At 37.0% G+C, this 27,071-nt stretch overlaps 2 protein-coding genes across 2 annotated transcripts; one reads left to right on the top strand and one right to left on the bottom strand.

Annotated features, from left to right (window-relative positions):
* Positions 1-1,597: 1,597 nt before the first annotated feature.
* Positions 1,598-14,733, top strand: LOC138324998 (serine-rich adhesin for platelets-like). The gene is made up of 2 exons (XM_069270312.1): positions 1,598-2,373; positions 12,532-14,733. Exons 1-2 carry the CDS (start codon positions 2,050-2,052, stop codon positions 14,233-14,235), a joined length of 2,028 nt encoding a protein of 675 aa, XP_069126413.1. The 5' UTR covers positions 1,598-2,049; the 3' UTR covers positions 14,236-14,733.
* Positions 14,734-21,103: 6,370 nt separating this feature from the next.
* Positions 21,104-26,733, bottom strand: LOC138324997 (uncharacterized). Its single transcript, XM_069270311.1, has 4 exons — positions 26,616-26,733; positions 23,983-24,027; positions 22,799-22,960; positions 21,104-21,369 (listed from the first exon to the last, which is right to left on the bottom strand). Exons 1-4 carry the CDS (start codon positions 26,661-26,663, stop codon positions 21,337-21,339), a joined length of 288 nt encoding a protein of 95 aa, XP_069126412.1. The 5' UTR covers positions 26,664-26,733; the 3' UTR covers positions 21,104-21,336.
* Between the last annotated feature and the right edge of the window lie 338 nt (positions 26,734-27,071).

The following is a 27,071-nucleotide window of genomic DNA, read 5'->3' as shown; positions in this document are numbered from 1 at the left end:
ATGTTATTCTATTTATGTAATCTTCAAATTGGAGGAAATAAAGAGAATAATAATAAACGTATTAAAAACAACTGCTTTACAGTACATTTAGACTTTACGTTACATAGGACAGCAAGGGCAGCAAAAAGCGTAATTTGCATTGTTCAACATAGGTTGAAATAGAAGACAGACCTAACATACCCAAAACAATTTCAGATCTAGTACTAATTAGGAACTTTCGCATAAGTTTAAGATCTTGGGTAGTCTCTAAGCGACGTAAAACGTTAGAGAACAACGAGAACCAGAGCTCATAGCCAAATAGCGCTCTTGGAAGAACTATCGATTTGTAGAGTTTCAGACTTGTAACTGGATTAATTCCCAGACCAAGTATAAATCGTATTGCATCAAAGCAAAGCTTTGCCCCCGTAACTTATGCACAACTTCATTTATGTCTTGGCGACCAGGACTGAACTTATCTACAAAAAAATACAGACATGTGTTGTACTAGCTAGTGGACTCTTCTACTTTGTTTTGCCCGAAATACCGATCCCTCTTTGAATTGAAAAATGCACGTTTTCTTTCGTTAAAGACAATAACAATGGATTTTCAGGCATTATACTTAAACTTCCGTTTACAACAGTATAAATAACAAAATCGCATTAACTGACCCAAGTCATTTTTGCATAGTGAGAGTAAGACAATGTCATCTGCTTGTGTTAATATCCGTTCAGTAGGTCATTTATATATACAGAATAAAGCCAAGGTGAGAGAATACTTCTATGACGGGTTCCTTAGCATACTGGAAACCACCTTGGTACATAACTGCACTGTACATATTTTTGTATAAGCAAACTATTAAATTGACAAAATCACGATTAAAACCCAGACGGACAAGCTTATAAAACAGGCCTGCATGCCATACACAATCGAAGACTTTTGCCACATCAAAAAACATGAGTATAGTTTACTATTGTTTTCAGACATATGACGTCATCGTACTGCTGACGTTCTTTTGGAAACCGTTTTGTAAGGGATTGAAATGAAATAATTCTTCAGATATAAGTCTTTCAAGCAGTACTTTCTCGAAGACTTTAACAATAACAGGCAAAAGAGAGATAGCTCGATAGCTATTTGGATCAGATTTGGATTTGTTTTGGCCTTTATATAATGCATATTAATAATATCAAGTTTTCATATACAATTAATTAGCACCTATGGCTTTGCCACGTTAAATACTACGCCATACAAATTTAACCTCAATTTTGCCACGAGCCTTTTAGCCAGTAGCATATGATATTATTTAACGAGTTTGATACTTTGAAAAATTTCATATCACAGTCACGAGTGTAAGATTCTATTTATCACATAACTTTTAATAATAGAATATAAGTAAAACTTTAGATTTCGTCTCTGTATTAAACAGAAGAAATCCGGCATGTATGTGACGTTTCCATTGACTGAGACAATCATATGACGTCATATATATTATGACGTAAAATATATTATGACGTAAAAAAAATACCTGTGACGTCATAATTGTGCTATTACACATGTCTCTTTCGATATTTATGACATGGCCGTATGACATGGCTGGACGGGCTAGTTATATGATAAGTGAAGTTTTCAACGTCTAGCTTGATAAGTACACAATAACTTAAAGTAAGTCTTTTCTCGGATTAGGTGTGCACTTCTGTCTAACCACAACCCCAGCTATGGCCGTGAGTATAGCCTGGCGGGTGGCACTTAAAACGCAGTCGATTGACAAGTATATAGACGGACATTCTTTACTTTTGTATGCCTTTGTACATTTCAGTGTATAGTAGCGCTACTGTCGACCAGGTATTACCTGTGTGTTACCTGTATTTTATTTGTATATATACCTATGTGGTTTAACATCTACCGTAATCATATGAGAAGTTCGGCGATACGTACCCATGCTAGTTGTAACAGAAACTTCATTGAGGAATGATCGAATGAATTTCTAACAGAATATATTATTAAGCTTGTTGTATGTGGACGTAATGATGAAGACTATATGTATATGTGGACATTTCTCGTCACCAATGTCAGATGGTAATCTATCCGGATAATTTATTTGCAAAGATGGGGTCCACAACCCACGGCCCCTTTGGGGATCAGGTGGAACTGACCCCGGACAAAGTCATCGAGTTGACAAGAAGTCGGAGAAAATCCCCGGAGTATAAACCCAGAAGACAAATGCCGGGGGAACTGAGGGTTTCTGTATTACAGAAACCTACCCCGCGGTTACGCCCGCGACTGGAGGAATCGCTCGCTGGTCTAGCCGAACTTAAGATGTTGAGAGAAAAACAGCTACAAAGAATCCAGCATGTCAGAATGACCAGCAGTGATCTCGGACAAGTAAAAGACATTACGGTAGGTATTGACTACAATCATATGTTAATCATTTAAAATCTGGAAACAGTACATATGATGAATTACTAACCCTAACCCTACTTTACTGGGATCGTTGTTCATGGTAATGACATTCCATGGAATGACATCATCTTGAATGGGTCTTATGCAATGTAAGATAACGTGTGGGTATGACACCCTGAGAAGCTAACAAACTTCCACCAGCGGAAACTACATTGACATTAACATTGGTAATTAATTCTCCAAACATCGATAATGACCGAGCCATATTATTCGGGACAGTTATAAACTGTTTGACGGCATTATTCACGATGAGATTGACTATTGATCTATAATCAGACAATACACCCACGTCTGCATACAGCAGTATCTCCTCTGTGATAAAAACTGATTAAATCCTGTGTAAAGTTTGTGTCATCTTAAGGTTTGCTCACCTATCTCTGGCAGATAGAGATTTAAAATGGGTTTAGATATACATATATATAGCCATCAAAATGACCGGTATATAGGACGAATTATACTTACCGATTGAACCCCAACAACCTGCTGTAACTTTCTACATACGGGTTAATGTATTGTAGACTATGTATAGGAGGATCCACCCACTAAACACATCGAATATATCATTATTACCTTGTAGGTCTACTAAGATATACACAAATAATGCAATTCGTTGATTTTGCATATCTACAGAGAAAATGGGATATAGGTGTAAGCTGGTCAACAAGAATAATTAAACTATCCGTCTTAAGCTATAATAAATATGAGATAGTATATCCGTTTGTGTAATGCTTTGGAGTTTTTATGCAAAAGTTCAGATCTTATCATAATTTAATTTCATTTTTTTGTTGTTGTTTACTATATGCAATTAAAGTAACAAATAAATTAACATTTTATTATGTACCTGGACAGTACAGACTCAGACGATATACTGTTAAATTTAAAACTAGAAATCGCCATTGCTATGTACGTTTAATAACCTCCTAAATTCGTACCACTCCATTCACTACGATTGATCCTCACTTTTTATCGGTGGGGCTGTCAACATTTGTAAAGTTTGTGATTACCTGCTAGTACGGAATGTAAAACACGCAAGTTCTAGTCACGTAACGCCATGTTTGTTTTAGTGCAAACAGTATTCAATCCTAGTACAACGTAATAAAAAGAACACTTCAAAGAATTATATAATTTATACACGTATAAAGTATCCGCCATTATGAAGTTTCCTATGCTTAGCTAATGTTTAATTATGACGAATTTTATAGGAATGCAATAAAATCGTGTTGGTTAGGTAAAACACTATACGTCACTCACCTATAAGACAAACACTAATAATAAAACATAATGTTTAAATATATAATATACATGTATAATCAATCACTTTATAACTAATGAACCTCATTATATTTACTATATCTACATTGTAACACTAGATTTATAGCTAATGGACATCATTATATTTACTATATCTACATTGTAACACTACATTTATAACTAATGAACATCATTATATTTACAATATCTACATTGTAACACTAGATTTATAACTAATGAACATCATTATTATATTACTATATCTACATTGTAACACTACATTTATAACTAATGAACATCATTATATTTACAATATCTACATTGTAACACTACATTTATAACTAATGAACATCATTATATTTACAATATCTACATTGTAACACTACATTTATAACTAATGAACATCATTATATTTACCATATTTACATTGTAACACTAGATTTATAGCTAATGAACATCATTATATTTACAATATCTACATTGTAACACTACATTTATAGCTAATGAACATCATTATATTTACTATATCTACATTTTAACGTTAGATTTACTATATCTACATTGTAACACTACATTTACTATATCTACATTGTAACACTACATTTACTATATCTACATTGTAACACTAGATTTATAACTAATGAACATCATTATATTTACAATATCTACATTGTAACACTACATTTATAACTAATGAACATCATTATATTTACTATATCTACATTGTAACACTACATTTACTATATCTACATTGTAACACTACATTTACTATATCTACATTGTAACACTAGATTTATAACTAATGAACATCATTATATTTACTATATCTACATTGTAACACTAGATTTATAACTAATGAACATCATTATATTTACTATATCTACATTGTAACACTACATTTATAGCTAATGAACATCATTATATTTACTATATCTACATTGTAACACTAGATTTATAGCTAATGAACATCATTATATTTACTATATCTACATTGTAACACTACATTTATAGCTAATGAACATCATTATATTTACTATATCTACATTGTAACACTACATTTATAGCTAATGAACATCATTATATTTACTATATCTACATTGTAACACTACATTTATAGCTAATGAACATCATTATATTTACAATATCTACATTGTAACACTACATTTATAGCTAATGAACATCATTATATTTACAATATCTACATTGTAACACTACATTTATATCTAATGAGATATCTTATATACATAAATAAGATATATATCTTATTTAATTTCCATATGAGATATCTTATTTACCATATAAGATATCAAGTATTGTATTAGAAATCTTACATAGTATATAAGATATCTTATATAATATACAAGATATCTTATATAATATACAATATATCTTATATCTTGTATAAATATATAAGACATCTTATGTAATTTTATTAAATGCTCTTCATTAAATGTTTAATTGGTTTGCCATAAGGGGGTCAAATTTCCTTTAGTTGATATAGAGTAAACATATTTTTGAGCATTATTTGTTCAATCTCCACAGGAAATGAGTAAAACTTGGTTAGAATTATTAGCATGAGATAGCATTTTAACATCATATCCAAATTGGTCCTGGCTAACCTCCAGGAGCCAGTGGTGCGGGGCCAAAACGAATCTTCTCAATTCACAGATGTGATGGAATAAACCTCGTAGATTAAAAAGTCAGATTAATAAAATCACTGACTGACTTCAAGAGCCTGATAAGTGCAATTAATGGGCCAATACAGGTGTTTAGTCGTTACATCGATTTGTACCAGACCTCATACATTAGTTGACCGTTAAGGCCCATTTGCTTTGTATTGCTCAAGTTAAAAAATCAACAGTTAAGCAACTGTTTTTAAACGAAAGAATATGCTACGCTAAATGTAAAAATGCATATAGTTGTTTTTAAATTTATCTGCTAATGTTATTTTCTTATTTGAATCGTAATAGAGTGTGAAAAATATAAGCTGTGTTATTATGAAAAAGTAATCAACTAAATGATCTGTTAATAATCCTTATTGATGCACTCACGTGGATGATATGACCTATATATTATGTTGTTACTTTATTTACTGATAATATAAACCATAGCTAAAGTAATATTTATAGAACGATAACATTTCTAGTCAACAAAGTACTTTCGTGCAGAGGATTTTAGGGGGCCGATAAAACTGTATAATTGTAATTTAGCGACGGTCTGTTAAATACGATTAGTGTATGCTCCTGATCTTTAACCTCCGAAAACAATACATGGACCACTCAATATACTTATCTCAATGTTTAAATAACACCCTCGGCGTTACAGACTAATCTGGATGGCAATCCAGTACGTATATATATATATATTTGTTGATAGAGTGACTTTGATATTTCATCGAAAGCAAATACAGTTTCAAAATACTGAATATATAAACTATTTGTCTAGTAATCTCAAATTCGATATTATGTTTGCGGTGGTGTTTTGATTCATTGTGAATACCTGGCTAGATAAAGACCCGGCCAGCGACAAAAACACATTAAAACACCTGTAATTCCTTAGCCATCCCGTTCCTATCCATTCTTTCCCTACCCACCTCCCTTCCCTATCCACCTCCTACCCACCTCCCTTCCCTATCCACCTCCCTTCCCTACCCACCTCCCTTCCCTATCCACATCCCTTTCCTATCAACCCCTTCCTTTCCATCCTTTCCCTATTCACCCCTTCCATATCTACTCCCTTTCCTATTCAGCCCTACCCTTTCCATCACTTCCATATCCACACCCCTTCCCTATCCATCCCTTCCCCTGCAACATCCCTGCCCTATCCATCCCTTCCTTATCCACCCATTCCGTATCCATCCCTTCCCTCTCCAGCCCTTCCGTATCCATCCCTTCCCTATCCAACCCTTCCCTATCCATCCCTTACCTATCAACCCCTTTCCTTTCCATCCTTACCCTGTCCATCCCTTCCGTATCCATCCCTTCACTATCCATCCCTTCACTATCCATCCCTTCACTATCCATCCCTTCACTATCCATCCCTTCCCTATACATCCCTTCACTATCCACCTCCCTTACCTATCCATCCCCTTCCCTATCCATCCCTTCCTATCCATCCCTTCACTATCCATCCCTTCCCTATCCATCCCTTCACTATCCATCCCTTCCCTATCCATCCCTTCACTATCCATCCCTTCACTATCCAATCCCTTCACTATCCATCCCTTCACTATCCATCCCTTCCCTATCCATCCCTTCACTATCCACCCCCTTACCTATCCATCCCTTCCCTATACATCCCTTCACTATCCATCCCTTCACTATCCATCCCTTCCCTATCCATCCCTTCACTATCCACCTCCCTTACCTATCCATCCCTTCCCTATCCATCCCTTCCCTATCCAACCCTTCCCTATCCACCTCCCTTCCCTATCCATCCCTTCCTATCCATCCCTTCCCTCTCCACCCCTTCCCTATCCACCCTTCCCTATCCATCCCTTCCCTATCCAACCCTTCCCTATCCATCCCTTCCCTCTCCATCCCTTCCCTATCCAGCCCTTCCTATCCATCCCCTTCCCTATCCATCCCTTCCCTATCACCTATCCTTCCATCCCTTCCCTATCCATCCCTTCCCTATCCATCCCTTCACTATCCATCCCTTCACTATCCATCCCTTCACTATCCATCCCTTCCCTATCCATCCCTTCACTATCCATCCCTTCACTATCCATCCCTTCACTATCCATCCCTTCCCTATCCATCCCTTACCTATCCATCCCTTCCCTATCCAACATCCCTTCCCTATCCATCCCTTCCCTATCCATCCCTTCCCTATCCATCCCTTCCCTATCCATCCCTTCCCTATCCATCCCTTCCCTATCCATCCCTTCACTATCCATCCCTTCCCTATCCATCCCTTCACTATCCATCCCTTCCCTATCCATCCCTTCACTATCCATCCCTTCCTATCCATCCCTTCCCTATCCATCCCTTCCCTATCCATCCCTTCACTATCCATCCCCTTCCCTATCCATCCCTTCCTATCCATCCCTTCCTATCCATCCCTTCCTATCCATCCCTTCCCTATCCATCCCTTCCCTATCCATCCCTTCCCTATCCATCCCTTCCTTATCCATCCCTTCCTTATCCATCCCTTCCCTATCCATCCCTTCCCTATCCATCCCTTCCTTATCCATCCCTTCCCTATCCATCCCTTCCCTATCCATCCCTTCACTATCCATCCCTTCCCTATCCATCCCTTCCCTATCCATCCCTTCCCTATCCATCCCTTCCCTATCCATCCCTTCCCTATCCATCCCTTCCCTATCCATCCCTTCCCTATCCATCCCTTCCCTATCCATCCCTTCCCTATCCAGCCCTTCCCTATCCATCCCTTCCCTATCCATCCCTTCCCTATCCATCCCTTCCCTCTCCAGCCCTTCCCTATCCATCCCTTCCTTATCCATCCCTTCCCTATCCATCCCTTCCCTATCCAACCCTTCCTTATCCATCCCTTCCGTATCCATTCCTTCCCTATCCAACCCTTCCCTCTCCAGCCCTTCCTTATCCATCCCTTCCGTATCCATTCCTTCCCTATCCAACCCTTCCCTCTCCAGCCCTTCCTTATCCAACCCTTCCGTATCCATTCCTTCCCTATCCATCCCTTCCCTCTCCAGCCCTTCCTTATCCATCCCTTCCGTATCCATTCCTTCCCTATCCAACCCTTCCCTATCCACCTCCCTTACCTATCCACATCCCTTCCCTATCTGCATCCCTTTCCTATCAACCCCTTTCCTTTCCATCCTTTCCCTATTCACCCCTTCCATATCTACTCCTTCCCTATCCAGCCCTACCCTTTCCATCACTTCCATATCCACACCCTTCCCTATCCATCCCTTCCCCGGCAACATCCCTGCCCTATCCATCCCTTCCTTATTCATCCCTTCCTTATCCACCCATTCCCTCTCCAGCCCTTCCTTATCCACCCTTCCTTATCCATCCCTTCCCTATCCATCCCTTCCCTCTCCACCCTTCCTTATCCACCCCTTCCTTATCCATCCCTTCCCTATCCATCCCTTCCCTCTCCAGCCCTTCCTTATCCACCCCTTTCTTATCCATCCCTTCCCTATCCATCCCTTCCCTATCCATCCCTTCCTTATCCATCCCTTCCATATCCATTCCTTCCCTATCCAACCATTCACTATCCACCTCCCTTACCTATCCACACCCTTTCCCTATCTGCATCCCTTTCCTATCAACCCCTTTCCTTTCCATCCTAACCCTATCTACATCTCTTTCCTATCCTCATCCATTCCCTATTCACAACCCTAGCCTTTCCATCACATCCATATCCACATCCCTACACTATCCAGCCTCTATCTATCCAGCCCCTATCCATCCATTTCCTATCCAACCCTTCCCTATCGATCACCTCCCTATCCATCCCTTCCCTATCCATCCCTTCTATCTCCACCCTTCCCTATCCATCCCTTCCCTATCCATCCCTTCCCTATCCATCCGTTCCTTATCTATCCTTCACTATCCATCCCTTCCCTATCCATCCCTTACCTCTCCAGCCCTTCCTTATCCATCCCTTCCCTATCCATCTATCAATCCCTTCCTTATCTACCCCTGCCCTATCCATCCCTACCCTATCTATCCCTGCCTTATCAATCCCTTCCCTATTCACATCCCTTCCCTCTCAACATCCCCCTCTATCCATCCATTCCCTATTCACCCCTTCCCTCTCAACATCCCCCCTCTATCCATCCATTCCCTATCCGTCTCTTCCCTATCCATCCCTACCCTATCCTTCCCTTCCCTTTCCATCCTTTACCTATAATCCCTACCCTATCCATCCCTTCCCTATCCATCCCTTCCCTATTCACATCCTTTCCCTCTCAACATCCCTTCTCTATCCACCCCTTCCCTATCCATCTCTTCCCTATCCATCTCTTCCTTATCTATCCCTGCCCTATCCATCCCTTCCCTATCCATCCATTCCTCTTCAGCCCTTCCTTATTCATCCCTTCTTAATACATCCCTACCCTTCCCATCCCTTCCCTATCCATCTCTTCCCAATTCATTCCTTCCTTATCTACCCCTGCCCTATCTATCTCTTCCCTATCCATTCCTACCCTATCCATTCCTACCCTATCTATCCCTGCCCTATCCATTCCTACCCTATCTATCCCTGCCCTATCTATCTCTTCCCTATCCATCCCTTCCTTATCTATCTCTTCCTTATTCACATCCCTACCCTTCCCATCCCTTCCCTATCCATCTCTTATCCCAATTCATTCCTTCCTTATCTACCCCTGCCCTATCCATTCCTACCCTATCTCATTCCTGCCCTATCTATCTCTTCCCTATCCATCCCTTCCTTATCTATCTCTTCCTTATTCACATCTCTTCCCTCTCAACATCCCTGCTCTATCCATCCCTTCCTTATCTATCTCTGCCCTCTCCAGCCCTTCCCTATCCAACCCTTCCCTCTCCAGCCCTTCCTTAGCCATCCCTTACTTATACATCCCTTCCCTTTCCTTTCCATCCCTTCCCTATCCATCCTTTCCCTATACATCCCTTCCCTATACATCCCTTCCCTATCCATCCCTTCCCTATACATCACTTCCCTATACATCCCTTCCCTATCCATCCCTTCCCTATACATCCCTTCTCTATCCATTCCCTTCCCTATATCCATCCCTTCCCTATACATCCCTTCCCTATACATCCCTTCCCTATCCATCCCTTCCCTATACATCCCTTCCCTATCCATCCTTTCCCTATCCACCCCTTCCTTATCTATCCCTGCCCTATCCATCCCTTCTGTATCCATCCCTTCCTATCCATCCGTTCCCTATGTTCCCTATCCATCTCTATCCATCTCTATCCATCCCTTCCCTATCTATTCCTCCACTATCCAGTCCTACCGTATCCATCCCTTCCCTATCCATTTCTTCACTATCCAGCCTACCCTATCCATCCCTTATATATCCATCCTTTCCGTACCCATCCCTTCCCTATCCATCCCTTCTCTATTCACATCCCTTCTGTATCCATCCCTTCCCTATATATCCAGCCCTACCGTAATAAGATATACGGTTCATTAATCCTCCATCAGTCCCTTCACTAGACCCATTGCCTAGCAACTCCAGTATTTACTACTTGCACCAATATCCTTCTGAGCCCTCAACATGTCCCTACTCCTTTACCCCCTAGTATTTGCTGTAAGAGAACCGGTAGTATTATTCACGTTCTCTCATAAAGAAAGTACGGGAATGTCGCCTACCGTCAATAGAAAAAGTTTATCTTTGACAGTTAGGTAAATACACAGGTATATGTATACTTTCCACTGCAGACTTGAAAGGTGATTTAATTAATGGTTTCCTGCCGCACATAACGTTTAAACATACCTTAAAAACGAAATCAAACTTCATATCACTGGTCGGTAAACGTCAGGGATAGGTCGGTACACTAACAAAATCATTTAAATTAGGGATAAGCTGGTACACCAACAATGTCATATAAAAATGTACACAGTCAGCGAATATGTTGTAAATAATTAATGAATTTTACATTGAAATATAAAATAGAAAACTGAATTTAGCAATATTTAGTAAAGTAAGTGCCCTTTTCTACAACTTTAGCTTTTAGCGCTGAAATTCCGAGAGTTGCTGCTGCTTTTGTCACGATATCTTATATAGGTGAGGAACGTCTCCTACACGATACACACTTTGAATGTGTAATAAGTATGAAAGGGGTAGAAGTCTTTGCACACGTATACCATTCTATTGACTGTTAGTATCATAAATAATATATAATCAAAGAAAACGCGTATTAAAGTGCGTGACATTAATTACTGGCAATTGACATTGACATTAATATATATATGATACACTCCCGTGACAAAATACAATACCTTGTTTTTCAATAGTTTAAGTTATTTCAATACATGTGCTTCGATTTAATATATGAAAAAACAAATAACGAAACAATTTCTGACGCCACATGATTCGTCCTCCAATCCAATGAGGTGAAAAGGAAAAAAACTTATATAAAGTTATTGTATTGAATAAGATGGCACATCAATGATATCCATTGAAAATATTAGCATATGTATAGTGGTATCTATTCGAGTCGGCTCAACCGTGTTAAAAGAAGGCGCACCGCCTCCCACAGAAAACGTGATTTATATAAGTAGGTAGAGGTTCACCTTCACGTGTCTCAAGTTACGTAATATTTTTCTACTCCTACTATTTTGAAGTGGGTAATTAATGGCAAGGCTCCAGGTTGTCTATAAAAAATGAAAGTTTTCGAGGTTTAGTCAATGTAAGCCATATTGAGTCGCACAACATTGATTGAATATATATATTGCTTAAGCACATCACGAAGAAACAAGGGGAGTTATCTTTTAAAAGTAGCCTATCGTTGAGAAAATTGCTTCACAAAATGTCACATGATCAGGAACGCGATGAGTTTCATAGGTAAAGTTAAACTTGAAATAATAGTTAATGGTTTATTTAAACAGGGCCCAGTTTCATGAACATTCCTTACTCTTAAAGAATTCCCTAACTTAAATTCCACCATTGGAAAGCATTAAAAAAGTTAATGAAAAATCTGAAGTTAAGGAACCTTACTTAAAATATATAATGCTTTCCTACGGAGAGTTTTAAGTTAAGGGAATCCTTAAAGTTAAGGAATGTTCATGAAACTTGGCCCAGGACAATATAATATGTTTCTAATAAGCTCACAAAAGAAATATTTAAAACAGCAGTCATTCAGTCCGCACAAGAAAACAATTATACATGTATATTTTGGTAACACTATTTTCTCTCGTTTTTAGCACCCTAAAGATTCGACTACATCATGGTATTCACCGGGAAGTCTTACCAGTATATCAGAGGAGGTTCTTGGAGACAAGTCTTTAAGTGAGTCCTCCCCAAGTTACGCCAGTGATAATAGTCTGGATTCTCTCGATAGTGACGTCAGTCATGACGAACAACGCGGAGACAAATCAGTAAGTGTCGATGTGCAAAACTGTCTCCCATTCAAAGACAATATATCAGTTGATTTACAAATGACATTCCCTAATCCGCGATACCTTTCACAAAGGCGCGCAAGCACACAGTGTATACCGCATTCCTCCTCTCAATCTCTACGTCCAACGTTTGACAACCGAGCTTATTGCAGCCGAAGAAGAGCAAGTTTTCAGAGCGAGGTCGTTCTAACGAAATCTGCAAATCATGAAACCAGTTCGAAACTCATATCAGACATGAAACTGAATTATAACTTCCCGGGTCCCCTCCATGCTGTTACGAGACAATATGGCAGTGCGTCAAATCTGTCGTCAAGCATGACTTCACAGAGTCCGTCAACCAATTCTTCTCATACAGATCAAATCAAAGATCCTTTTGATGTTTTACGTGCCTGGGCGTTAGAAAAGAATGAAAGTCCAGCAAAGTCCAAAATCGATAAATGTTCAGAGAGATTAGCGCAGAGCGTTGGAAATGATTCGTGTGGAGAAAAACAAAAGGAAGCAAAGGACAGTAATATGAGCAAGGAAAGTCAGAGAGTGGCGCAAGAAGAGGATAGTGCGCGCAAAGAAAAACAGGTAGTGTCACAGGGAGACGAGAATAATACACCATCACACCAGTCAACAGGTGTTCAAAACGTACAACAGAAACGTAGCATTGAAAACTCCATCTTGACTCTGCCACATAGTGATATCAACCAAATGAGTTGTTTGTCGGAACAAATGTGTGTCCCGGATTTAAATTCATATGGAATCGGAAAAGAAAATAGGCAACCAAATAAACTGCCCAGTGATGATGTTTCTATAAATGTTCCGTATATTGGAGCAAATTTAGACCATAAGCGTGAGCAAAGCTTTACCTCGGATTATTACGGTTCTGTTGAAACCATCCATTCCGTCCAGTCCCTTCCTGTGTCGCGGGTACCTTCAATTCAACGTATGCAAAGTACTAGTTCTGAAGGGTCGCCCTGCAAAGAACAACACCTGTCGAACAATAGGCTTCATAGTTTGCCATGTGATAGAACACTACTTCCTGTGCCTTCGAAAACTAGAAGTGATATACCTTGTACAAGGTCTCGCCTGCCACATCATGATGTCACGAGAAAACCAAAATCGCAAGGCAATACCCGACATTTGTCGGGACATATTTCAAGTAGTGACGATGAAGCCTTTGAAAATACAACTTCCTTGGTGCCTTTCAATACGAAAATCGATGTTAGTGTAGATCGTTCTGGTATAAAAACAAACGCTCAAACAAACGAATCCTTTGCACCCAATCGCATTTCTTTCAGTCGTGGACTTGTTAAGTCTGAATCCCAGGAAACACACGAAAATAAAGACGCCAATCAGGAACTAAAACCACACGGCGGAGCCCATTACACACTCTCGGATGAAGGATATAATGATTGCTTGGTGGAAAAGTACGACAATAGTACAAAGTCAGAATTTAAACCCACAAAAGATAATCATAACCAAAATGTCGCGAAAAAGACCCTTTTAGAAACTTCATTATGAACAGTGAAAACGAATATGATCGCTATTAGTATTGATATAGAAGTATTCACGTCATTTATGTATGGCAATAATGTGACTCTAAATTTTGTTGTTGGTTTTTGCTGTTGTTGTTGCTGTTGTGAATGTTGTTGTTATTTTACGCAAACATATGTTATTCTGCTACTGACATCAGAAAGATTTCCCGAGCGTTTCAATTCTCTCTAGTTTTAAATATGCTTGAATTTGGATTTCAACATCATGCTAGTGTATGGTACCTGAATTGATTTTAAAAACCTTTCTTTCATTGCTTGTTTGCTAGCGATCTTGACGACCCACGTATAAATGCTGCGATGTCTTATTCAAAAGGAGGGCGGCATCATTGTCTTTCCAATTTTCTGTTACATCCCGTTTTTATCTGCAACTGTTAACTTAAACAGCTACACAGCTTTATAAAAACACATTGACTGTTATCGTGTTTGCATTGATTTCTTCCTAAATAACACATTCTACTGTTGGAAAGAAACTATCATGTTCAGGTCAGTATGGAATAAGGTAAAGGTATATGTTTTAAATTACATTTTTCTTTTTTTGTAGAATAAGAAAATGTTTGCAAAATCGAGATACGATGTCACTGACGTGATAGAGAAAACGACAGGGCAACTATAGGCCTGACTTAATCCGTCTATATATAGATAGAGAAAACGAGAGGGCAACCATAGGACTGCCTTGTTCCGTCTATATATAGATAGAGAAAACGAGAGGGCAACCATGGCACTGCCTTGTTCCGTCTATATATAGATAGAGAAAACGAGAGGGCAACCATGGCACTGCCTTGTTCCGTCTATATATAGATAGAGAAAACGACAGGGCAACTTTAGGACTGCCTTAATCCATTTATATACATAGAGAGAAAACGACAGGGCAACTATAGGACTGCCTTATTCCGTCTATATATAGATACAGAAAACGACAGGGAAACTATAGAACTGCATTATTCCGTCTATATATAGATAGAGAAAAATCGACGGGGCAACTATAGGACTGCCTTATTCCGTCTATATATAGATAGAGAAAACGACAGGGCAACTATATGACTGCCTTAATCCGTCTATATATAGATAGAGAAAACGACAGGGCAACTATATGACTGCCTTATTCCGTCTATATATAGATAGAGAAAACGACGGGGCAACTATAGAACTGCCTTATTCCGTCTATATATAGATAGAGAAAACGACGGGGCAACTATAGAACTGCCTTATTCCGTCTATATATAGATAGAGAAAACGACAGGGCAACTATAGGACTGCCTTAATCCGTCTATATATAGATAGAGAAAACGACGGGGCAACTATAGGAATGACTTAATTCGTTTATAAAGATAGAGAAAACGACAGGGCAACCATAGAACTGCATTATTCCGTTTATAAAGATAGAGAAAACGACAGGGCAACTATAGGCCTGACTTAATCCGTCTATATATAGATAGAGATAACGAGAGGGCAACCATAGAACTGCATTATTCCGTCTATAAAGATAGAGAAAACGACAGGGCAACTATAGGCCTGACTTAATCCGTCTATATATAGGCAGAGAAAACGACGGGGCAACTATAGCACCACCTTCGCTAGCCAAGGGTATTAGTCCGATTCTCTTAGGAAGAGAATCGGACTTAATACCCTTGGCTAGCGAAGTTGCTATAGCACTGCCTTATTCCGTCTATATATATAGGTAGAGAAAACGACAGGGCAACTATAGGCCTGACTAAATCCGTCTTCATGTTGATATCTGAACCTGGCTGATAGAATCACGATACAGGTAGACTGTACAACAAGACCGTTTATATGAAACATATTTTGTTCTAATTCATTAATTCCATGTCTTTGTTTCTTGTGAAATTATGTCCCCCTTTTTTTATATAAGCCAGAATAAGAGGCCTTGTCTTATCACAACAAATTATCCCATTTTCTGATAACTAATGCAAAAACTTAGCCACCATAGAAAAACAGTCTTAAATCTAGAGCTACTGAACCGAGTGGATTCACTAGTTATGTCAGAAGTGGTAGGTAGCTCCCTTTATTTTTCTGTTTCCGTACGAATTATTTCCATTAGTAGTACGTAAAATCGTCATTTCATGCTAGTGACGTGCTGGATAACTCACGAATCGCACGTAACGCATCTTATCTGTATTTGTCAGGGTAACGTGGACATCGAATTCTGTGATTTCATGAGGCAAGCAAAATGAGATTTTCAAGAAAAAAAGTCAGAATTAACAGTAATGTGTTGAATAGAAAGGATATTACAGGCCAATAATTATAACAATGCTTTTTGTAACCACAGGGACCTGGCACGATTTTTAACCAACAGTATATATTATAGTATCTGTAATAAATGTATACTGTTGGTTAAAGATTTTTGTGGCAGGTCCCTGTGATTGTAACGTAATAACTGTTCCAGTATACATCTAATATAATAAATAAAATATTTTGTTTACTATTTTCCAGAATATATTTCATAATTTATGCAGAAAGTGATACATTTTAATATACACCTTTACAGTATTGGTATCTAAACATTTCATAACCCTCAATATAAAGTACATGTGCTTAAAATGCGGGCTTAAACGGCTGGACTTTGTCAAATGTGCCTAACAATTCCAAGGCCAAATGATCATGAGAAATTGGCTGAAAACACTGCACACAAGTTTACCGTCAGACATCGCCAAAGAAATTAACACATTTAATTAATCGGTTATTAAGACATTCTCTACCACATATGACTGTTAGAATAAGTTGTACACCAGGTGTGACCACTCTAATAAGTCAATATACAAACATTCAATATTCCACCGAGTATTTATCTTACTTAGAGATTTTGTCTCTCGCTAGATTAGCCACAAACAATCGGAAAGTGTTTTAGCCAAGGCTTACTGGTCAAGGCACTCGAGATTTTTCCACTGGGAAAATAAAAAGCTGGGACAACATCGTGCGGTCTTTGGATAAGTTGGTATTAGGAGACAGTCCAGCTGTGCCGATAGAGATCTCTGACATCTCCCAAAGACCTACCGTGGCTAGTTAACATTGTTACCCTTATTTACGGTATTAAGGGATTTTAAGATAATATATTTTCAAGTAGATAATTTTGTTCATATTCAGAATATGTTGTTATTTATAGAACAAAATGCTACTTGACGTTTTGGGAAAAATGGACACATTATGTTAGCAATGACGATTAAGTTATCGGATAAGAATTAGAAGTGGCGTTATATTTATCCGAAACATATTTATACACAATTAGATATACACAACACAAGTAATTTGAAACTGATCACAAAAATAATGTCGTAATATGTTATATCATTTCCAGTGTTGATGACTAGTTATTATGTAAAACATTTTCATCCACCCGATGTCCTCGTTGAATAGCTTTTTGGTTCTAAATTCACTTGGCTGGTGAGAATATAACTTATACTATGTCCTGGTTAAGCAATCTGACCTTGTCTAGTTTCTTTAATATCATTCAATTGTTCCCGTCACTATCAAGAATACGTATCTAAAATGTTCCATTTATTTGTATACTCAAGCCCAATACGCTACATATTTGGCCACTCAAAAGCCGAATCTAGTCCGGAGGCTTAAACCCCTTTCGTGGCCGAATCGTACACTTTGTGATAAAAGTATGGAATTTGGTACACCAATACAAATGACCTAATACAGGGTATTTGAGAACGGGACCCCAAGCGAATCTTGCTGCTGACGGCCAAAATATTCAAAGTCTTATACATCTGTATCTTGAAAAGTAATTGATGAAGAATCCTATTTTTTGTTCTATATTTGTACTGGAGCTATAAACAAAATGCCCAACAAATAAATGTTAAAATTCTAACATTATATCTTGAAAACTGCGTGATATAGATTTCTAATTTTTATTCTATACATGTGCCTCTATTTTTAGGGTTACTGAATAAAAATACGAAAGACAGTATTTTCAGGGTAATTGGTAAAAGCTGCTGTCGGCCATCTTGGTTTCCAAAATAACCGACATAGAAATGTTTCATTTCAAATATCATGAAAACTTATCGACATGGAATACTAATTTTTGTTCTGTACCTTATTTTTAAAGTTATTGAGACATTTTAAAGGGACAATTCACTCAGGCTAATTCTTTTACATAACCAAGAAGCACAATTTGGCATAAATGTATTGTTCTGCATTTCTTATGAAACATATAACATAAGATATTGACAAATTCCACGTCATTGTTTAGTATTTTATTTGATACCGTTGTAATTACAAATCGTTGATCAAAACGATTAAGCAGGTACAATATGTACGCTGTACCAATATCCGAGCCAAAGTCACGCACGTTAAACAAATGAACTACATAACCACTGTGGAGGTGATATAATGATTTTTAGGCAAAACAATTCACCTAATAAGGTAAACACACTTCTGTCAGAGCGATTTGAGCAGTTCTAGACAAAAGTAGCATTACACTACGAGCAAGGGACTGGGTTCGGCATACAAGATATTCGACCACAATGTGTAATGGCGGACAGCGAGTGAGTTTGAGCATTTCACACGCATTTCACCACTATGGGATTTTCTGACATATCACAGTAAAACCGACTGATCTAATTTCCATTAGAACTGGGGGTTTTCCGATATATATACAAATTTTAATGTTCTCGTAGAATGAATTGTCCCTTTAATATAGTGACTTGTAAAAAAGTCGGCCATCTTGTTTTTCAAAATGGCCGACAAATCCATATTCAAATATCTTGAAAACTAATTGAAATGAAAATTATGATATATTGTAAACTAATAGATATAGAATCCTAATTTTTGCTCTACAACTATACTTTCAGGGTTACCGAGTAAAAATATGAATGACAGTAATTGCACGTAAAAGCTGTTGTCGACCATCTTGGTTTTCAAAATGGCCGCCATAGACATGTTTAACGCAAATATAAACATTGGTAATTTGCAAAATTAATATATATTTAAAATCTATACAAATGCGAATGTATATTGATAATAGCTGTCAGCTATTTTTTTATTTTTAAATAAATTTTGAAGACATATGCAAAATATGACATAGTCTAGTTATGATTAACACTATTCTGTTGACAAGAATCGTTTATTGGTCATTAAGGGTGGAATTTAAAATTTGCCCGAAGTTCTTTTGGTTCATTTGTCCATAAAGTTATAATTAAGTGCATTGTCTTGTCTGGACATTATCTCGTGTACTACAAAGCATTTGAACTTAGTGTTTGGGTAATCCTAGGTAAGATGGTATATCACATACCAAAAACCAAGCCAACGCGCTCATTAATTTGATTGTCATTAAAAAAAATCATATGTTATATATAATGTATGCTTACAAATCTCAGTCTCCCCATACATACAGGTGTTCACACATCGACAACAGATTGCATCCAATGGCATAATTAATCTGTCATGATATTAATAGAAGATCTAGAAGATATAAATTTTCCCATGGATGATAACGGTCGAAATATATGTCACAGCTACATTGTACTTGGTTTTGGTATATGTGGTCCACCAACTCCCCTAACCCATGCACAAGGTATTAAATTCCAGTGTCATATGAAAAAGAAAATATAGTGCTGTCAAGGACAACCGACTTAACAATAACAGTAATGAAATAGTCCCATCGATAAAACAAACGGTACAATGATAAGTACAACATTTCAATCCATTTCAAATATTTTTGCAAGAATATATTTTCATATTGATCAATTTTCAGAATATGTTATATTCTTATACTGACGTAAAACGCAGTCATTTCTTGACCTTTTGAACTCTGATTGTGGTATGAGTAGCAACATATAGGTACTGTACAGTGGCAATGTATATATTCAGACTTGTTATAGAGATGGAAAAGTCTTTAGAAATTCCGAACCTTTGCCACAATTCAAATGGACAAACCACACATGAGGACCAGTATGTATAACACTAAGCGTTTTATTTATTGAAAGTTATTTATCTAGGATATCTCAAAATATAATACTTTTCAAATCTCTGTTTAAGGTCAAAGTGCAATTTTAATTCAATACAGTAGTCATGCTGCTTTTGGTTGGAAGAGTAGTACAGGGGAAGTAACTCCAAATAATGTTGTTGTTAGGTAGATTTTCTTCTTTTCCATAAATGTATGGCTTCTGTCTATATTTAGGTTTTAGACCATGTTTAAACTAGTGATAAATATATTATAGCTTCCTAGGTGTACTTGAACATAACCAAGTTGATAAAATGTGTGTATGCATCAGGGCTAACTTCAGGTTTACTATTAACTCATTAATTGTTGTGTAACTAGAATTTGGCATAATATGCTATAAATGTACATTTCCACAGGGATCTGAGAATCCACCCATAGTGTCCATAGGCCATATTTAGAGGTTTTAGGGGTCTAGATAAAAAATCAATAAAATATGTATTCTACATATTGTAGTACTATACACCTATAGGGTGGAAAGCTCCCCAAGACATAATAGCCCACATAGATTATCATTTAGCGACTTCAAAGCACATTTCTTGCATGTCTTCATAAAAATGGTTACTACCATGGGAAAGAGCAATAATTTACCTTTTAAAATCACCCTGGACAACTACACAAAGTGTCGTCAATAAGACGATGGCAGCTCTGTTTCAACAAAATGGACACAGACATGTCCTCAATCAAGCTGTGGTTGCACTTTATCATGCATTGCTTGACTGAAATGAAATGTTGTTATGCTTCTTTTGGAACACCTCATCATTTATCTTTGGCATAACCCACATATCAGACACTCGGGAATTAAATCTGACGGGGCTAAAAATTACTTTGTAAACTGGTCACTATTTATTTAACATATCAAACAACATCTGAGAACATCCAATACAAATTTATTAATGTTTTCTCTAACACATTTTTTTAATCATTTGCACACAACATAAAGATTTGTAACAGTCACTACTTTTTTTCTTTCCGAATGATCTTTCATAGAGGGAACATAAGGATTAAATAACCACATTATCCAATTCAGAGATGAAGTGGTAGGCCCAGCAGAGTTGACCTGTTGATGTTTGTCACTAAACCAAAAGTCTCTAAAAAATGATGATGTTATTTCAACTTCTGAAACAACTTTGGTGCAACCTGAAAAATAGAAAACATGAAAATAATATTCTCTATGTTAAATAACAATCTTATGGAAACTCAACTGATTTATACAGTCGAATCACCCAAGGGAAATTGAAAAGTGGTCTTTTAATAGAGAATGGAATAACTCATACTGATCAGAATTGAGAGGACTGGTCATTCATGTTTTAACTTTTGATATTGATGTCTTTCACAATAATTTTATGTTCTAACTTCTAGAATAAATCAAAATATAATGAAATTAAAAAGTGTCTTTTTGTTACTTTTTGTTATTGTTTTAATTCATTTTACCAGTAACTCAATTATATTTTGAATTGACATTAAACTCTGTAATACAAATTTTGGATGAAGATCAAGGTCAATCTTTGGAAACAACTTCATAGCCCTTAAATCCCAGAATGTCACACGCCAAATATCAGGTCTATAATATATAGGCCTCTTGGTTATTCACAAAGAGTCATTTAAAGATTTTAGCCTATTTTGGCCTCTGTGACCTTGAATGAAGGTCAAGGTCATTCATTAGAACAAAATGGTAGCCCTTCATTCCAGCAATCTGCAGGCCCAATATGAGTACCGTGGGCCTTTCAGTTTTTGAGAAGAAGTTGTTTAGAGATTTTAGCCCAATTTGATCCCTATGACCTTGAATGAAGGTCAAGGTCATTCATATGAACAAACTTGGTAGCCCTACATCCTAGCATGCTACAGGCAAAATATCAGTACCTTAGGCCTTTTGGTTATTGAATGAAAGTTTACGCACTGTGCATGACGATTGAATGAAAGTTTACGCACTGTGCATGACGACGGACAATACATTATGACAATAGGTCATCCTGGCCTTAATGGTCATCTTACTACCTTGGCAATAGCCATATAGGAAACTAATTAGATATCGTGTCAAGGTAGCCATCTTCAAGTTGGGATCAACCAGAGATGTAACAACACTTTGTCAAGATCATATCAGTTCAAAATGTGTTTTCAATATTGTGGCGGTGGTGACCATCTTGAATTTGGGATTGACCTGGAAAATAACAACACTTGCATTGGTCGGGACCATGTCTGGAAAATTTAAGACAAGTTTTAGCCAAATCGCACAGATAGAACTTGAGAAGAAGTTCAAAATATGTTTTCAAGATGGTGGCTGTGGCGGCTATCATTGATTTTGGAACCACCCGAAAAAATCACAAACACTTTTGTCTGCACTAAATGTCAGGATCACTTCATGCAAGTTTCAGCCAAATTGCACCAGTAGATCTTAAGAAGAAGTTCAAAAAATGTGAAAAGTTTACGCATGACGACAGAGGAAATATGATGACTATAGGTCATCCTGCCCCTTCGGGTTAGATAACCTTAAAATTTATTTCTTTAACAATGCTGGATAAATAAATTAGTCTTTACTATACATGTGTATTCAAAGGTACAGACTTACACAATGATCTATGCAGTGAATCAAGTTACTAAATTCTTCATGGCAAGTTTCTTCTGTCTCGCCGGCACCCTCTACCCGTTGAGAGCATTCCATGAACTTAGCATCCAGTTTTTGGCAGCTTTCTTGTTGTCTGCACTCTTCCTTTATATGATCATGTGGGTCCTGAAAATAACATGAATTTGTAAGTAAACTTGTATTGTAGGATTTTAAGTTTCAGCAAAATCACACACCCCTTCCCTCTGCCACTGAGAGTCAGACCAGGCTGGTTTATATTTTATTTGTCCTCCGAGTCTCCCATTAATAATTCACACTAAATTTGGTTGTAATCCGCATTGGGATAAATAAAAAAACAACAACTTAGGACTTTGTCGCAGAAAACTATTTTAAAATGATGTGTCCCAACTGAAAATGATGCGTACTGATGCTGATATTGGAGTATCAGTAGCTATATATAGGCTTTTGAATGAAATAGTCTTATTCATGGTAGAGAACGACCAATAACAGTGACAATAGGCCTAGCTAGGTCATCCTGACCTTTGGCTCTAAAATCAAAAGGATTAGGAACCATTCAGTATAGTTACAAATGTAGTAAAATGTCTGATGCTATAAATATACTAAACATACGTATAATATGGTATTAAATTATTAATAAACAAATCTCATATAGTAGATTTCATCAAGTGACATGGAAACTAGAAACTTCATGATCATTACCAACTTCTTCAGTTCATGAACATTTATGAACTCCTGCAGGTGCTAAACAATAAGCTGACGTGGTGCAGAAACATTTGCAGTTCATGAATAACTCATGAATATTCATGAATAGTCACTAATTATATAAATGTTCATGAAATAGTTCATTCATCATGATCAACGTATTGAGTTCATGAATATTCTTGAAAAATTCACCTAAGTTTTGATGAACATTCATGAATACTATAGCTAATATCCATGAATATTCATAAACTTGACAGATTTCATGAAAGAAAAGCTTTATGCAGTAGGATTCATGTCTTTCATGAATATTCATGAAGCCTTTTTCTCAAAAACTATTCATAAAGTTTAAAGTTCACAAGTTTCATGAAAATACTTACGAATACATGATGAATATTAATATATATATATCCATAAGGAAGTCTTTTATGTTAAGTTTCCTAAGCTTGGAGTAAGTTAAAAAATCCTACCACTAATTCTTCTTCATCCTCTTCTTCTTCCTCCTCAGCTTCTGGCTGCAACACAGAGATATAAAATGTATAATAAGGACGCAGCCCTCGTGCGGCGCCCGAAGGGCACGAAATGCGAAGCACTTCTAAGGTTACAAATACACAAAAATATAAGAAAAAACACAATCTTCAAAATCCAATCCTACACACTGACAGCTTCAGTTTGCAGCCGCCATTTTTTCATACATTTGGGGAGGTTGTGCATTGCTCCGGTACTGCTCTTCCCAGTAAATATATATTTAACTAATGCAAATGCATAACAAGAGTAATTAAACATTTTCTTATCATTTTTTAAATAATAATAGTAACACTTTGAAAATTAAAAGCTATAGAATGCAGTCAAAATATCAACCAAGGGGAAGATGACCACAAGGAATTTTGATGTCACATAATGTCAACAAATGGCGCAAAATCATAGGGTTCGCATATGCAGCACTCCAGGACTTGAATGGACACAGAGAAATCCAAATCTTTGAGTTCATTTCTTTGAGTTTATGCTAGACAATTGTAACATCAATACTTCTATAGTTTAAATTGTGTCCTTTTATTTCTAAATTATGTCTTCTACGTGAAATAGAAAATAAATAAACAAGTAGAGCTTTGCTCTTCCTATGCCATGCATGATTCATATTAAAACATCTTTCTGCCCCCTTTAAGGCCTTGCCTTCAGTCATATTATACAGTTGTATATAACATTGTGGTAAATTTTAAGCTTAAATAGATGATGAATAATTAAAACATGTCATGAAATTGTATAGATGTGTTTAAAGTGAATAGTCGGGCAAAGAAAACCAGTCTAAATGCGTTCATTGGCCTTCCAAAAGTTCTCACATATTAATACGACGGCCATGTTCTGCTTACATTTCCCAGTTCTGACCATTAAAGTAAAGGAAAGTTGAAAGCATTGAAAGCGAGGCTGCGTGTAAATGTAACCACAGACATAGTCAGCCGGGAGGACGTTGTAGGATTCCTATAATTTAAATTAATTTCTTCGTACGCAGACATATTTTGGCGAGAGATTTGATTTTTTCTATTTCATAAGAAATTTTACTGGATACATTCACACCATTTTTACCGACTTTAGCCATCCTTGCCCGACTGTTCACTTTAAAAAAATGTTTCAATTATTTTGATGTTTAAACATATATTTTTTTAAATCTCTCTCAAAAATTACATTTACAGTACCATACATTCTAACTACATCTGTTGGGATACTTTGTACTTGATTATCAAATTTATCCAATAATATATTTGGCCTTTTCAGGTTGGGGACACTCCTGTACATGCAGGATAGTCCTACCATTGAGTAACCGTCATGTATAATTTTCAGAAAAGTGAATGAAACTACGTTTTTGTGTATGCCAGTATGAGAACCTCTGCAGTTGGCTTATTTCTGTAAAAGACCCTTACAAGAGGTAGGTCAACCTGAGTTGATTTTCCATAATAACGTTTAGAAGGCTCGAGTAGCGATTCCGACGAGAGATCTTGTTAGCGCGGAAAAGATATCAACATACGCTCCGAAAAGGTAGTGGGAAACCATAGGTCAAGTATCTAGTGAAGGAATACTCAATAGGGAAATTTTTAGGACATTTAGAATCCAATTTTCTCGGCTATCGAGCGGACATTATTGTTTACCGCCGCGCAAAGCGCCTGTCTCCGAGAACATTGGATGAGGCGATCCAAGTTAAAAAGATGTAAAAAAAAAAAAAAAACTATGAAAAACTATATAATTTATTATCTTTTAATGTAAGTAAGCCCTCTTGATTTGAATATGTAGGTGATTTCCTTTGATCGTCAAGTGAAATCAACACCACATTAACATGGAATCTATTCATTTATTGACTTATAAAAATATGATGAACCAATATTCTAAATGATAATGACAAAGTCCCAAAATTGAGTTACCCCATGCGTTCCTACAATTTATAAAATATACATGTACTGCTGTGCAAAAAAATTAGGATTAGAGTCATTTACTTAGAACTATCTGAAATGAAATCTGATTACAAATCATTTACGTTATTTATATATAGGCCATATATATATTTGTTTAATCTTAAAATGAATTATCTTATCTGAATGCTTTTTATTATATAAGAGTGTCACTTTGATTCTATTTTTAAAAAAATGGTATGTGGTCAAAGCCAGTACCTGATTTTGGTACACATTATAGCCTTGCTAGTAGCGGAAAAGATCAGTTCAGAAATATCTTTTCGCCGCAACTATATAAATGATCTGGGAAAAACAAGAAGATTTGCAGCAACAATTCAACGAGGCCAAGTGCAATGTCACTTACATGCACAACATTGTAAGAAGTGGAAGAAGAAAAAGTGACCCTTGGGGTCAATTCTTGTAGTCAAACTGACTTGCTGTTGTGACCATATACAAACACTAAATCAAGTAACGGTAGTATATAAACTACAAAATAAAATAACAGTCGTTAACAGGAAAAGTTTTTTGCTGTTGAATTACTTTTTTGCAAAAAATCACTCGTATTTTAATTACTTTTGCAAAAACGTTCTAACCAGGAGTAGTGTATGCGCTTTCAAAGATAACATCTTTGAATGAATAACAAAGAACGAAAAATAACACACCTCCTCTTCGGGATCACCGGCAAGTACAAGTTCGTCACCTAGCGCCATGTTTGATGTTACCCAGAATGCATGTTTCCGGAAAAAAACTAATAGGTGCGTGGTCAATTTTACCACTATACTCAAATATTTCTACACTTTATAGTAATTATACCATTTATCCTCGAACCGAAAATCTGCATAATCATATCATTTGTAGACGACGTCTTTACGTGTATCAATTAGCATACGTAGACCAGTTATTAACTATATTTTTTTACGTCCCGGATATATATAAATATGGGTCATAGCGAAGAAATACACCGCCGCAAACTTGGGCCGTTTTCGTTTATTCGGAACCACCGTTTGGACTGTTTGTGAAAGTAATTATTTCAAATATAAATCCTGACGGGCCTGTATTTTTATGCAGACATTTGACAGTTTCGTCAATTATCGTCTGAAAACAATATAAAACCATCA

This window comes from Argopecten irradians, chromosome 6 (genome assembly GCF_041381155.1).
Source record: "Argopecten irradians isolate NY chromosome 6, Ai_NY, whole genome shotgun sequence".
NCBI classification, from domain to species: Eukaryota; Metazoa; Mollusca; class Bivalvia; order Pectinida; family Pectinidae; genus Argopecten; species Argopecten irradians.
This window is presented reverse-complemented; position numbering and strand designations above follow the sequence as displayed.